This window comes from Ailuropoda melanoleuca, chromosome 20 (assembly GCF_002007445.2).
Source record: "Ailuropoda melanoleuca isolate Jingjing chromosome 20, ASM200744v2, whole genome shotgun sequence".
NCBI classification, from domain to species: Eukaryota; Metazoa; Chordata; class Mammalia; order Carnivora; family Ursidae; genus Ailuropoda; species Ailuropoda melanoleuca.
In genome coordinates this window covers 9476886-9491421 of record NC_048237.1, presented here as the reverse complement: position 1 = coordinate 9491421, position 14536 = coordinate 9476886, and the positions used below count along the sequence as shown (strand labels likewise).

Sequence of the window (14536 nt, the reverse complement as noted above, 5' to 3'; positions counted from 1 at the left end):
GTGTCCAAAGTTGAGAGTCTGGTGGAGTCTGGTATCTATAAATTGTTATATGATTAATATAAAGTATTCCTTTAAGGCAACAGTAATGTCTTAATTATCACTGCATTTCTAAATATAGTAAAAAAGAGAGAGAGACTATTAAAAAACAAGAGTAATCCACTCTGTTTGAGTGAATCAGGCAGGGTGTAACAGGTAGGGTTCTTTGGAAGCTCTTGCTGAGATGGAGTTTGGGGAGCAAGAGGTTTATTAAGGAAAAACATCTGTGAAGGGAGTAGGGGAAAGTAATATTGGGCAAAAGAGGAAGTCAGACTCCAATGCAAGCCCCCAACAGTTGGGAGCTCTGCAGATTGCCCATATGATTGCCTCATATGGGACAGAAAAGGCCTGTAACTGTACTTTATCCTCAGATGTGGGCTACCCCAGGAAGGATGTGATCTAAGTCAAGGCAACTCTAGCTGAGGCCAACCGTAAGGGAGCTAAGCTGACCATACTCCCCATGGCTGGGCAGCACCTTCCCCCATGAAGGGGATCTCAGTGGTACAGCTCTATATCTACCACAAGAGGCTTTTCAGAAGAGTCAATTTCTTGTAGAATCAGAAAGTATTTTCCACATGGACAACATAGAAATGGGTTCTAGGCACATTTTGATCACTCATCTGTGGACCTAAATAGCATGGTACATTTGGGGATAGCAAGTAGAATAATGAAAGAATGTGGGGTTAGAGGAAGAGGTGGAGGAGGGTGATGAATAGTGATTATTAAAGAGATGAAGTTGAACTGTACATGGGGCCAGATTATGGAGGGTTTGCATGGTTTGTAATTTGGACTGCTTTTAATGTGCATGTGGAATCACTGAAGGGTTTTAAGAAGGGTAGTAAAGTGACAGGATTTGCATTTCTGAAGAATCACTGTGGCAGCTATAGAAAAGAAAACAAGATTCTTGGAGGTAAGATAGTAGTGTAAGGATAAAGAGTAAAATGTTAAAATGTTAAGCCTTGTATTAACAGAAGTTACTGATAGTTGGCTTAGGAATGAAAGGGTACATTGACTGAGCCCTCATAGTGCCATTAACAGAAATTCCCAAGTGAACATTTTCAGGGGAATGTAATGAGTTGAGTTTGAAATGCCCTTCAGATAATCAAGTGGAGCTAATATGTAGAGGTGTGGAGTTCCAGAAAGTAATCTGAACTAGAGGTGATTTTAGACTATGTGTATTGGAAAGTTATCAGTGTAACCTATGAGATGGATAAAATCACCCAAATTGAGTTTATGAAGCAAGATGGGAGGAGATTCTGGAGAGAATGCAGTCACAGAAGCCAAAGAAAAGAGTTTTAATGGTGAGAGCATGGTCAACAGTGTAAATATAGTGTAAATGGAAGGTAAGGAAAAGTAAGGATCAAGAATAGACTCCTCTCAACAAGAAGAAAAGAAAGCTGAAGGAAAGTATAGGGGCAAGGAATTTTTTTTTAAGATGAGACTCCGGCATGAATTTGTGCTTATGGGGGGTAAAAGGTAGAGATGAGATTGGATTTGGAAATATTAGGAAGCAATGTCCCCTTCTAAGCAGGAAGAAATAAAATTCATAGTACATTTAGAAGGATTAACCTGTGCCATGGGAGAGAAGAAAAGGAGGTAAAGATGGGAAGTAATAGGTATTAGTTTTTCTGATGAGAGTCACAAAGAGCTTGCCTCTTCCATAACACACCACAAATATGTGGAGAGAATAAGGTTAGGACTGTGAGGATTTAGATTAGCTCCTGAGAGAAATTAAAGCAAGAGCTGATGATCACAGGTAAACCATTTTCTGTGTAACAAATTGCCCGAAAACTTAGTGGTTTAAAACGACAAACATTTATTATCTGATAGTTTGTGGGTCTGGAATTTGGAGCATCATAGGTGAGTAGTTTTCACTCATGAGGTTACTGTTAAGATGTTGGCCAGGACTACAGCTAGAAGATCCATTTCCAAGATGTCTCACTCATGGCTCTCAGAAAGTCCTCAGTCTCTTGCTGGCTATTAGCAGGAGGCTTCGCTTCCTTACCACAGAGGCCTCTCCATGGAGCTAATGCTAAGGGAAACTTGCATTTATGCTAGGTAAAAGAGGATGGGAGTTTAGGCAGGGGTAGGGAAATAGGGAATTTTAAAAGAAGTGGGAAGAGGAACCCAGGAGAACTTTATCCTGCTGAAAATAAAAAGACATTTTTACTAAACAGACTAGCTGACTATGTTGTAGTTTCAAGTTGTCATGAATGACTGAAAATAACAACTGTTTGGGAAGCAGTGTAGCATCATGATTAACAGTATGCTTTCTGGAATCAAACCATCTGCCTTACTAATTGTGTGACTTGGGCAAGTGACTACATTTCTGTTCCTCATGCATAAAATGGAAGAAATAAGAGTGCCCATTTCATGGTGCTGTTATGTGGATTAAATATTTAATATATATAAAATACTTATAATCTGCCATCATTTTAAATGTTGACCCATGTACCTTTTTTACTTTAAAATTATTCAAATTATTTTTATAAAATCCCACTCATCCATAATATTTTGCTTTCATTGTTGTCACTGTTTCATTACTGTCTCTCAAGCGTCAGTTAAGATACTAATCTCAAGGCTTTCTCTAACCCCCTAGTGTAGCAACTACTGGGTTACTTTCCTTTCTTTTCTTTTTTTTTTTTTTTTTAACTTTATTTATTTATTTGTGCCTCGGTGGCTCAGTTGGGTAGGCATCTGACTCTTGATCTCTTAGCTCAGGTCTTGATCTCGGGGTTATGAGTTCAGTTCCCACATTGGGCTCCTTGCTGGGTATGGAGCCTACTTTAAAAAAAAAAAAAAATTATATACTTACTTAAGTAATCTCTGCACCCAACATGGGGCTCAAATTCATGACCCTGATATCAAGTGTCACATGCTCTACCAGTTGAGCCAGCCAGGAGCCCCAACTTTCTTTTATCTTTTAATGTATTTTTTATATTTATAGACCTTGTGACTGAAATTAAATTCTTTATTTACTTCCTGATGTACAGTATATCTTCTGAAAATTATATTCTCAGTGCCAAAAAGAGTGCTGTTTCTTAAATGCTTGTTGAAGTTATTATCTGGATCCCTGTATATCATATCTTCATAAATAGTAATCCATTCATACAGTTTCATGAGTCGAATTTGCAACCCCTTTTACTTTTCAGATAACATTGAGTTTTCACAGCAGGTTCATTAAAAGTATTGAATGAGATTATGAAGGTAAATATGGGGGAAATGAAGAATTATATCTAATAGAAAATTCCTTCAAATGATTGTGGCCCATGCAGTATTTTCTGGGTTTTTTTGTATTGTTAACAAATGGTTATATATATCAAAGCACTAAGGTATTTTCACTTGACAGTTGTATTATCAAAATGTGAATACCTTAGTCCTAACAAAAAAAAAATCAGTTGTACACGCATTTCTGATTTGTTCCACAACAAAAATAGCTAACACATGTTGAGTGCATGTGCAACATGCTATTCCAATGCCTTACATGAATAACTCATTTAATCCTCTTAACTTTATAAATTTAAGTACTGTTAATATTTCCATCTTATTTTAAATGAGAAAACTAAAAATGGGGTTCAATGTCCAAGGTCACACAACTAGTAAATGTATATTCCTAGTAAACATACATATATATTTACTGATGTCTACCTGTAAAGAGTATAATTATTTTGGTAATTTTTGGCTCTAGAATTACTTACAATGTACAATTTAAAACCTACAGCATTTTCCAGGATTCTTAAAATCAGTCCATTAGTGTTTATTGTCTGTAACTGTTGTGTACACAAAAGAAATTGTTACTGTCAAACTAGAGGCATCTTCACATAGACACATAAAACAATAAATACGGCAATCTTGAGATGTTTCTCATAGATCATTTCTCTTTAGTAGATGGAACACATCCAGAACTTGATGAAATCAGTCTACTTACTGCTATCACAGTATTTATTTTGTCTACCAGTCCAGAAGTTACTACCATCCCATGCCTTCAGAAGCGCTGTATTGAGAAATTTAAGGCTACTCTTGAGATAAAAGATCCTGTGGTAAGTGTCTTTGGTAGAGAGATGTTTGTAATAGGAATATGTTTAGGCTTTTGTAAAACTTTTCTTTGTGATTTTATTGGCTCCAACAAGAAGTACCAGACTAAATTTTTTATGTTTAGGTTTGGAGCAATTTCTATTCTTAGGGTGACAAAGCCAAATAATAATGGTCTTATTCTTTGGTCCCAAGGATAGAACATAGTTGGAGAAAGATAAAGGAAATGGTTTAAAAAAACAAACAAACAAACAAACTTAATTTGAAATAGGGACATCTTAAAATTGATAAATCTCTAGAACTTACAAGGGACGTTTAGTAAGATACTTCGTTTTTGTTTTTGTTTTTTTAATGATTTTACTCATTTATTTATTTGAGAGAGAGAGAGCCTACGTGCAAGCAGGGGAGGGAGAAGAAGCAGACTCTGCATTGAGGATGGAAACTGATGGGGGCTCAGTTTTATCACTCCGAGATCATGATCTGAGCCAAAGTCAAGAGTCGGACACCCAGCTGACTGAGCCACCCAGGCAACCCTTATTTAAGATACTCTGTAGCTTATTATAGTGATTTCCTAAAAAAGAAAAACTTCACTTTGCTTCAAGAATATGATATGAAATAATGGGACCCCACCCAAAAGCAGTACACATAAGTTAATCTCATTCCTTTATGACCCCTTCATTTGCTAAATTAACTTCCTGTTCCTTTTTGCACTGCAGAATGAGTTGGTTCCAGGTCAGAAAGACTTCATTTAGAATTAGATTTGGGGGAAGTTTGTCAGTAGTATCAAAAGGTTTTAAAACGGGGCGCCTGGGTGGCACAGCGGTTGGGCGTCTGCCTTNAAGCATCTGCCTTCGGCTCAGGGCATGATCCCGCGTTATGGGTTCGAGCCCCACATCAGGCTCCTCTGCTATGAGCCTGCTTCTTCCTCTCCCACTCCCCCTGCTTGTGTTCCCTCTCTCGCTAGCTGTCTCTATCTCTGTCAAATAAATAAATAAAATCTTAAAAAAAAAAAAAAGGTTGTAAAACATTTCATCAAACAGTAGGACTATAGGTCATTGTGAAAAATACTTAGTTATCCATTTAACCAGAAGGACAGTTAAAGATTTCATGGGCATACAGAAAGTACATAGTTTAAAAAACAAACAAAACTTATTCAGTTTTCCTAAATAATCAAAGACTTGATAAAGACAACATGAAACACGGGAAATTATTTTGATAAAATACAGAATCTTTATTTTCTAGGCAGATTATTTTAATAAGGCAGAGATAGACCTTCTATAATCTTTTATCAAGAGCAGACCAATAATCCAAGAAAACTTTGTCCTTTTAACAGAGCGAAAACCAAATACTAATTTTGTACGAGTGTGTTTATGATATTAAAGCTCATTTTCTTTTTTTACTTAAATACATTTATTCTAATCTTAGCAGCTTGACCATGAATAAAATTCGTTTCCCAAAATCCCTTTCCACAAACCTTCTACAACTTTATTTTGTACTTTCGGATTTTGTCCTCTCTTTTTCCCCTTTCCCATCCTGAAATAACCACCCTCACTTTAGGACAAAATTACTTTCTTTTCCCTCAACAAAATTGCATCTGCATCCCTCATTCTTTTTCTTATTGAAAACACACATCCTACTTTGCTAGGATACAAAGGTGATTCTGTTATCTATCGATGGATTACAGCCAGTAACTTGGAAACAAGTGGTTAAGCCCTGGCACGCTGCTGAGGCCAATTGCTCCATTCCTAGAAATCCCAGGGAGGCTGAACAAATCAAATGCATAACTCCTGGCTGGTTTTGCCAGCACTGTTACCAAACAACCTCAGAAAACTAATCATAGGAGAAGCCAATCACTCAAGAGACAAGGGTTTGTAAAAAAGAACTGGAGAGCTTTATTTTGGGGGCCACAAACCAGGGGAGGTGACTCAAACCTTAATTGACCTATCTGCCAGCAAATGGACACCTAGAGTTTTATAGGGAGTGGTTCAGGGGCTACATGCAAGAGCAGGCAGCACTGATTACGGGAAGGGGTCAGTATGTGTTTGGCAAGTGATCATGGGCAGGGAAGGGTATGGGATGTGGTCTTCTAGGCATTCCGTTGCTATCAGGGCTTTTCTGTCCCAGTAGTTGGATTGTTCAGGTCATTGCAAAATGTCTTCCATCAGTGCCTCAAAAAACTATGATAAGAAATAACAGTGGGTTTCAGTTAGGGCATGAGTTAAGCAATCTTGCCTATTTCTGGTCTTAACTATCAGGGCCCAGAGTTGAGCTAGAGTGCTTGCTGACAGTTACGTCTAGTAGTTTAATTACATACACGAAAATTTTTAACCCTTAGAAACCTTAATTTCTTTCTTATAAGATTTATTTATTTACTTTTAAGATTTTGTTTATTTGAGAGAGCCATGAGCAGGAGGGTGGGGGCAGAAGGCGAGGGATAAGCAGACTCCCCACTGAGCAGGGAGCCCCACACAGGTCTTAATCCCAGGACCCTGGTATCACAACCCAAGCCAAAGGCAGACACTTAACCAACTGAGCCACCCAGGCGCCCCTTATTTATTTATTTATTTGAGAGAGAGTGTGTGCAGGGCGGGGCAGAGGGAGAAAGAGTCTCAAGCAGACCATGCACCAGGCATGGAGCCTTACCCAGAACTCAGTCCCATGACCCTGAGATTATGACCTGAGCTGAAACCAAGTCCCGGACCCTCAACCAACTGCACCACGCAGGTGCCCCAAAACCTAAATTTCTAATGGAAAACTAAGTGAACAACTCTGAATTGTTACACCAACATTCTTGAGATTGACAAGTTTATGAATACATTTTATAATTTCTAAAAATATATTCTTCCTCAGTAAATTTTTTGTGTGGAACCAAACATGTTTACCAATAGAGCCAACTATCTTAAGTTTCTTGGTAATAAACCAAAAATTGATAAACCTATGTTCAGTAATTAATGTTTCAGTATTTTATTTTATTTGGAAATGATCCAGATATTCAATGAATATTTATTTTATTTGGAAATTATCCAGATATTCAATGAATATCCATCTTTCAACTTATCTCAGTATAATTTTAAGGTTTCAAGTTACCAAAAAGATTTTTGGAAACTATTTTTAAGTAAACATACAGATGCAGGCAGGCCAGGTCTAAGGACCCACCAGAGGGGTCCTGCAGGACCCACCAAAAGGGTCAGAGCAGATACACACAGAGCATCTGGGACACTCAGAAAGGCACCTGGGTGCCTTTGGCTCAGGTCATGATCCCAGGGTCCTAGGATCCAACCTGCTCAGCAGGGAGTCTGCATCTCCCTCTGCTCCTCCCCCCATTTGTGTGCCTGCACTCTCTTGCTGTCCCTCTCTCTCTTGCTTTCTGAAATACATAAATAAAATCTTTAAAAAAAAAAAAAAGGAAAAGGAGCATGAGTCTCATCACTGTTAAGGGATCAGGAGTTCTGTTGAGCATGGTGGTCTGTTGTATGTGTCCTCTCATATCTGGGAAGATCAAACAAGGACTGAGTGCTCAGGTATCTTCCGTGTCTTCGAGTCGGGGGTCTTGGCATCAGTGGTCTTGGAGAACATTGATGACATTTATAATGGCCCTGCCTAGTCACTCCTTAGATGTTCTCAAGCAGAGAGCTCTCATTTTAAATTTTGAGCCATGAGATAGGTATGATGATGCAAAACTCACTAGTCGATAAGAGAGCAGTTGGATCCAGATTGTGTTTCTGCCTGCTAAGATAAGTTAAGGTTATCTGCTTAGATGGCTAAAGTTTTCTTTACTAATATTTGTGGAGAAGACATTTAAGATTTGTCTTTAATAAATAATCTTGTAGAAGCTATGGACTAGATTCGGGGCATGGGTGGGAGTTTCTATTAGCAGTTCATATAATTTTTTTTCAAGTTTTTATTTAAACTCCTGTTAACGTACAGTGTTATATTAGCTTTAGGTGTACAATATAGTGACTCAACAATTCTGTCCATTATTCAGTGCTCATCTTGACAAGTGGATTCTTTAATCCACTTCAGCTGTTTCACCCATCCTCCCATCCACCTCCCCTCTGTTAACCATCAGTTTGTTCTTTATAGTTAAGAATCTGTTTCTTGGTTTACCTCCCTGTTTTTTTTTTCTCCTTTGCTTGTTTTGTTTCTTAAATAACACATATGAGTAAAATCATATAGTACTGTCTTTCTTTCAAATAAATTTGAGTATAATACTCTCTATCTCTACTCATGTCATGTCAAATGGCAAGATTTCATTCTTTTTTATGGCTGAGTAATATTCCATTGTATAGTAGTTCATTTTTAAAGTAAGCTCCACTCCCAGCATGGAGCCCAACGCAGAGCTTGAACTCACAACCCTGGGATAAAGACCTGAGCTGAGATCGAGTTAGATGCTTAACTGGCTGAGCTACCCAAGCACTCCTCCCTTTTTTTATTTTTTTAAATTTTTATTTATTTATTTGTCAGAGAGCACAAGCAGGGGGAGCAGCAGGCAGAGGGAGAAGCAAGCTCCCTGCTGAGCAAGGAGCCGGAGCAGGACTCCATCCCAGGACCCTAGGATCATGGCCCGAGCTGAAGGCAGATGCTTAACCCGCTGAGCCACCCAGGCGTCCCTACCCCTCCCTTTAAAAAAAAAAAAAAAGCCTCATCTTTTTTTTTCTTCAGTCTTAGGAATTAGGGAAATCTAGATAATCCAGTTCCTAGAGAATACCTGGTGAAACATTTACATCTTGAAGGCACAGGAAAGAATGCAAGTTCCTCCAGAAAGGACTTTTTGTTCCCTTTGGCCTGAATTTTTAACAATACAAACCTTTTGAGATGAAAAGGGAAGGTTTTAGGATTGGTAAGAAGGATAGGTGGATTTTGAATTGTTTCTGGAACCTCATTTCTGTTTTTGCAAAGATTTGTAAAATATGGACAGTTGCTTTTAATTCCTTAAAGAATTGGTTTGCAACTTAAAAGACTTAATAGGTTGATCCACTTATATAAACTACATTATCTTCAATTTGCTTCTTTAAATCTGGGAGATTGTCAACTAAGATGGAAATCAAAAGATTACTATGTTTTCATAGACACAAGCTGTGTGTCTTGGAGTATTTTATGGGTACAGAGTTTCATTTAGCTTAAGGAAGGAATCCTCAACAAAACAAAAAAAAACAAACCACGTTCCCATCAAGCTCTGAAAATCAGCTTCCAATTTGGCCAACTTCTGACCGTAGACAACTTTGGGAATTGAGTTACTTGAGTTCCCTTGAATTCAAGAGGCATCCTCCAAGAGGATGCAAAAGAGGTTTTATTTTACTCACTCTACTGGTTACTACAGACAGAGATCTGGGAAAGTGGACTCTGGTAAGGATTATCTTCCTTAGCTGGCTTCTGCCAGTTTTCCCAGGATCTCATGTGCAGTCTGAATAGGATGTACATATAGAGTGTAGCTCCAGTATCTACCAGAATTTGGCAAGGTTCTCCATTAAGTTTAATTTTAGTTTCCCTTGTCTATTTAAAGAATAATAGCAGTGTACCAGAAATTCCCTCAAAATCTCATCAGCTCTGGGAGAGGCCCATATAGGGCCTTCCTTCTAAAGTAGATATGGAGGCATTCAAATTGCTGTTGAAGGATTTGCACAAAACCTTTAAGAATGATCTTTTTTGCAGTATCCCGGTTAATTCGAAGTGAGACACCAATTTCTCGGCGAGTGTTTTGATGGTGGGCCCCCAGAGGGCTGCAATGCAAGAGGTGTTGTTTTATTTTTTTATTTTTTTTTTTAAAGATTTTATTTATTCATCCGACAGAGATAGAGACAGCCAGCGAGAGAGGGAACACAAGCAGGAGAGTGGGAGAGGAAGAAGCAGGCTCATATCAGAGGAGCCTGATGTGGGGCTCGATCCCGTAACGCCAGGATCACGCCCTGAGCCGAAGGCAGACGCCTAACCGCTATGCCACCCAGGCGCCCCAAGAGGTGTTGTTTTAGATAACTTTTGTGTCTAATTTTTTATTCCCTTTTTGCAATGAAACTTTCAGTGAAGCTATTTGTGAATCTTAAAGCCTTTTGGAAGCTTCTGCATAACAGTTAAAATAGGTATCCTGTTCTCTTTGTTTGATTTCGGAACCATTGCTTTTAAGTGCATTTCTTAAATAAATGACCTTGTCTAATTGGCACTTTCTCTGTAATGGCCATTGTAATTCTAGGTTGCCTTTAGTAATATTTACCATTCTTGTAGGTCTTTATAGCTCCAGAGACTATAGTTCTTAGACATAAGCAGGTATGCCAGAAGGTGGGATGCTCAACTTTTTGGAATTTAAGGATTCCATTTCTTTAAATCTTTGGGTCTCAGAGCCAAACTAATACCTAAGAGGGATGTGCTGCTGGGTTGGGGTTTGCACGGTGTTTTACTTGAGGTTGGTGGGTAATCTGTGTCAATCTAACCCATTCTGTGACTAGTTTATCCTAGATAGGAGTCTTAGAGTCAGGTAGCAAGCACTCTCACAGCTTTCATGTACTCTACCAGTGCCCACCAATTTTGCAGCTTTTTGGCTTCCTAGATTTCCATCTTCAGTAGCCTTTACTTCATGAACACATCAATGTACCAGGAATGACCAAAGAGATGTTACTGCAGACTGGCCAGTAGAAGGCCTTGAGTGCAATACCAGCAAGTCCCAGTGTGGATGTGGGGGCTGGAGAAAGAACTGAACCAACAGACCTCAACAAATAGGGCCTCAGACTAGGATTCCAAACAGTTGGAGAACTGCAGATGGAACCACCAGTCCACATCTGTGTTTCTCCTTTAACTCCCAAAGCCTTCAGAAGTTTCCTTCAGATCCCATCACTGCCACCAAATCTGTCAATGAACAAAATTCAGCTGAGTAAATTGTAAAGATCTTACTGGCTTTATACAACGATTCATGAATTGGGCAGCATCCCATATACCAAATGGAAAGGAGCTCTGAAGAGCTGTATAAAATCAAAGTTTTATAGACAGAGGAAGGGCAAGGAAGTTACTAGCAAAGAGTGAATTGTTTCAGGCAAAACTACCTTCCTTAGAGGGATAGCAGGGGTCTGTCAGGCAGATTACCTCACTAGTGCTGACCAGGTAATTCCAGATTGACTGGTTTTAGGATTCCAGTCCTGGGAGAGGTTGAAACTGTAATTAAGTAGGGTATTGAGTCTTGGTTTGGCAACATGGGCTTTGCCCAGGTGACTCCATTTTGTGCTGTTGTCCCTCTTTTAACACCTGTTAGCATATGGACTTCCACAATTAAAGATAAATTAGAAATAAATTTAGGGTGCCTGGGTGGCTCAGTCGGTTGAGCGTCTGCCTTCAGCTCAGGGTCATGATCCTGGGGTCCTGGGATCCAGCCCTGCATCGGGCTCTCTGCTCAGCAGGTAGCCTCATTCAAATAAGTAAATAAAATCTTTTTTAAAAAAAGGAGAAATTTAAATGCCTTTAGAGACTTTTCTTAAAAAAAGGTTTTAATTCACAATTTTTACTTCTTTTTTTAAAATTTACATTATAGTTTGTATGTTAATATAAATTTATATTTACAGTTTATACTATTTTTGTCTCTTACCTGATTAGGTACAAATCAAGACCTATCAGCTCCTACTTTCCATTTTTCAGTATCCAAATCCATCTGTTTCCTACCCATACATTTACTCTTTAGTATCCTCTATTGTGGAAAAACTGCAGGAAATAGACAAGAGAAAGCCTGAAGACACTACTGAGCTTCAGATCTTTCAAGAAGGCATAAAGATCTTGGAAGCACTAGTAGCCATTGCCGAAGAACAGCACCGTAAGTGTCAGCACTAAATTCATACTAAGTTAAGAATCTGTCCCAAATCAGAAATTTAATGTTATTTTAAATGTAAAACATTCAGTTGGTCACTTAATATTATATTTTCATATTCATGAAAGGCAGGTGTTGTTAATTACAAGTATTGATATTATTTAGTGTTAATTTGAGGAGAGGTTATTAGAAGGATCCTTTTTTCCCTTTCAGTGGGGAAAAATGTGTACAGATAAGTGAGTTTATGACTTTATATATTAAACACAACCTTCAACCCAGGACTTACATCATTTATTTACTTAACAGGTTCTCAGCTGGTGGCCTGTCTTCTGCCCATCCTCATTTCCTTCCTTTTGGATGATAATGCTCTGGGATCAGCAACTTCCGTGATGAAAAATTTACATGACTTTGCTTTGCAAAATCTCATGCAGATTGGGCCTCAGTATTCATCAGTTTTTAAAAATGTAATGGCTTCTTCTCCCGCCCTGAAAGCCCGCCTTGAGGCTGCTATCAAAGGCAATCAGGAAAATGTCAAAGTCAGGATACCAACATCTAAACATACTAAGAACCCTGGAAAGAATGCGAGCATCCAACTAAAGACCAATTTCCTCTGATTTTTTGTTTTAATAGTAAGCACCTTAATAAAATACTTGATTATTTCCTTCTCTTTGGGGACAAAAGTGACATTTTAGACACAAGTGCACTTGGAGGTCTGGTTGATTGTCTTAAATAGCTGTGACTTTTTGAAGTAATATCAAACAACATTTTTTGTGGGTTGGTTTTTTTGGGTTTGTTTTTTTTTTTTCAATTTAATAAAACCACAGAGCTCTTGCCAGGAATTTCAAGAAAGTGCTAAAGAATTGAACTTACTAAACAATCCACTGCTTTAGAAATGAAATGGACTTTTTCTGACAGTCCATACACACACAGTATTTTGGTAGATATAGATTTGACTCTAAATTGTCTGCATTTTTATTGTATCCCAGTTGCTAATTTAAAATTCTCCCTTATTCAGTAATTATATTAAACCTTCTTGGATTTCTCAACATAAATGAATTGGAAAGATATTTAGGAAACTTGGTTTAGAATTATCCAATTATATAGTAGTACAAGTTAATTACAGCCCTACATTGTGACTTAAGATCTGGTATCTATAAATATCATGGCTTTTCATCATCTTTTGGTTTGGTTCTATTGGGTTCACAAAATGGAAATTTTACTTATTTTAAATAGAATAATTATCCAATTATTGGGCATCTCCACTTCAGTTTCTCACATGGATTTTCTGTTACCTCTGCTCCTGACAATTTTATCTTCATTTATGACAGACATTCATATTAATGAGTTTAATAAAGATTCATATCTATATTTAGGTCAACTATGGGTATATATAAAAAACAAATTTAGATCATCCAACAAATGCAAGTATGTTTTTTTATCATGAAACATATTTTAATATAGAAAAAATATGATAGAGTCATATTGGTTTGTTGAAAAAATATTTTTTACCTGTTGTTGATCACTGACTCTCCTTCCACTTCAGTGTTATATGTATTAATCAAGCACTATGTCACAACATAGCATTTCCCTGTTAAAAAATTAAAAACTGGAGTGATCGGGGCATGTTCAGAATTGAGAAAACACTTCAAGTCAAGCAGGAACAATGTGATGTACTCTATTTTATTATGTTTGTATATAACTACTCTTGTAAATTGTTCAAAATGAAAACACTTGACAAAATCTAACACTACAGTTTTTTTAATTTACATAAATAAAGCTAATTTTCTTTATCATTCTTGTATATGAGATTATTTTGCCCACAAAAGATGGCTGGTTATTCTCACAGATTCCAGAAAATCAATTCTGTGGAGCAAATAATATCCCTTTTATATAACTTGGCATTTTTCTCAGAGGAGCCCTTTCTTTGGAGCATTCTTTGCAATGGTTTGAATTCTCTGTCTTCCTAATTGTCTTTGCAAATTTGAGTATACTACTTACTGTTTCCTTCACCTGAATGCCCTTCTCTCTATTGTATCTGGCCAACTCCCATTCCTCATAAGCTTGGTTTAAATGTCACTTCCCCTTGTTAACTCTCCTTAACACTTCCTGCCCTCCTCTTTCTACCAAGCAAATTTACTTGCTTCCTCACCTGTGTCCCTGGAATACTTTACACATTCTTCTAGGCATGGAACATCACATTGCATTTTAATATCTCCCTTCTAGACCACCTTCCCAAGGGAGGAATTTTGTCTTGTAACTGCCTTTGTGGCATCAACTAAATACTTAATCACTGTTGAACTGCACTGATACAGTATGGGTTTTAAGCTTCTGCCTTCCCCTCAGGTCATGATCCTAGGGTCCTGGGATCAAGCCCCACATTGGGCTCCCTGCTCCCTGCTTCTCCCTTTCCCTATGCTGCTTCCTGCCTATGCTCTCCCTCTCTGTCAAATAAATAAATAAAACCATAAAAAAAGAAAAAATCTCCTTTGTCAAGGCAAATGCTGGACTGGGTTGTTCTCAGGATACAACTTATTAATTTGATTTTTGAGTTCTTTTGTCCATTTGTTTCATTTAGTTCATTTTTTTTTATAATTTTTTTTTTAAGATTTTATTTATTTGACAGAGAGAGAGACAGATGCGAGAGAGGGAACACAAGCAGGGGGAGTGGGAGAGGAAGAAGCAGGC

General features: G+C 37.9%; 1 protein-coding gene across 12 annotated transcripts in view; it reads left to right on the top strand.

Annotated features, from left to right (window-relative positions):
• HEATR5A (HEAT repeat containing 5A) overlaps positions 1-13641 on the top strand; it is a 119397-nt gene extending 105756 nt beyond the window's left edge. For 11 of the 12 annotated variants that reach the window (XM_034648514.1, XM_019798947.2, XM_002918513.4 and 8 more), the window contains 3 exons: positions 3922-4076; positions 11644-11857; positions 12158-13641. In XM_034648514.1, coding sequence (XP_034504405.1) covers positions 3922-4076; positions 11644-11857; positions 12158-12465 — 677 coding nt within the window. In that variant the 3' untranslated portion in view covers positions 12466-13641. The remainder of the gene's footprint in view (positions 1-3921; positions 4077-11643; positions 11858-12157) is intronic. The other variant, XM_019798948.2, reaches the window with a different exon arrangement.
• Positions 13642-14536: the final 895 nt, after the last annotated feature.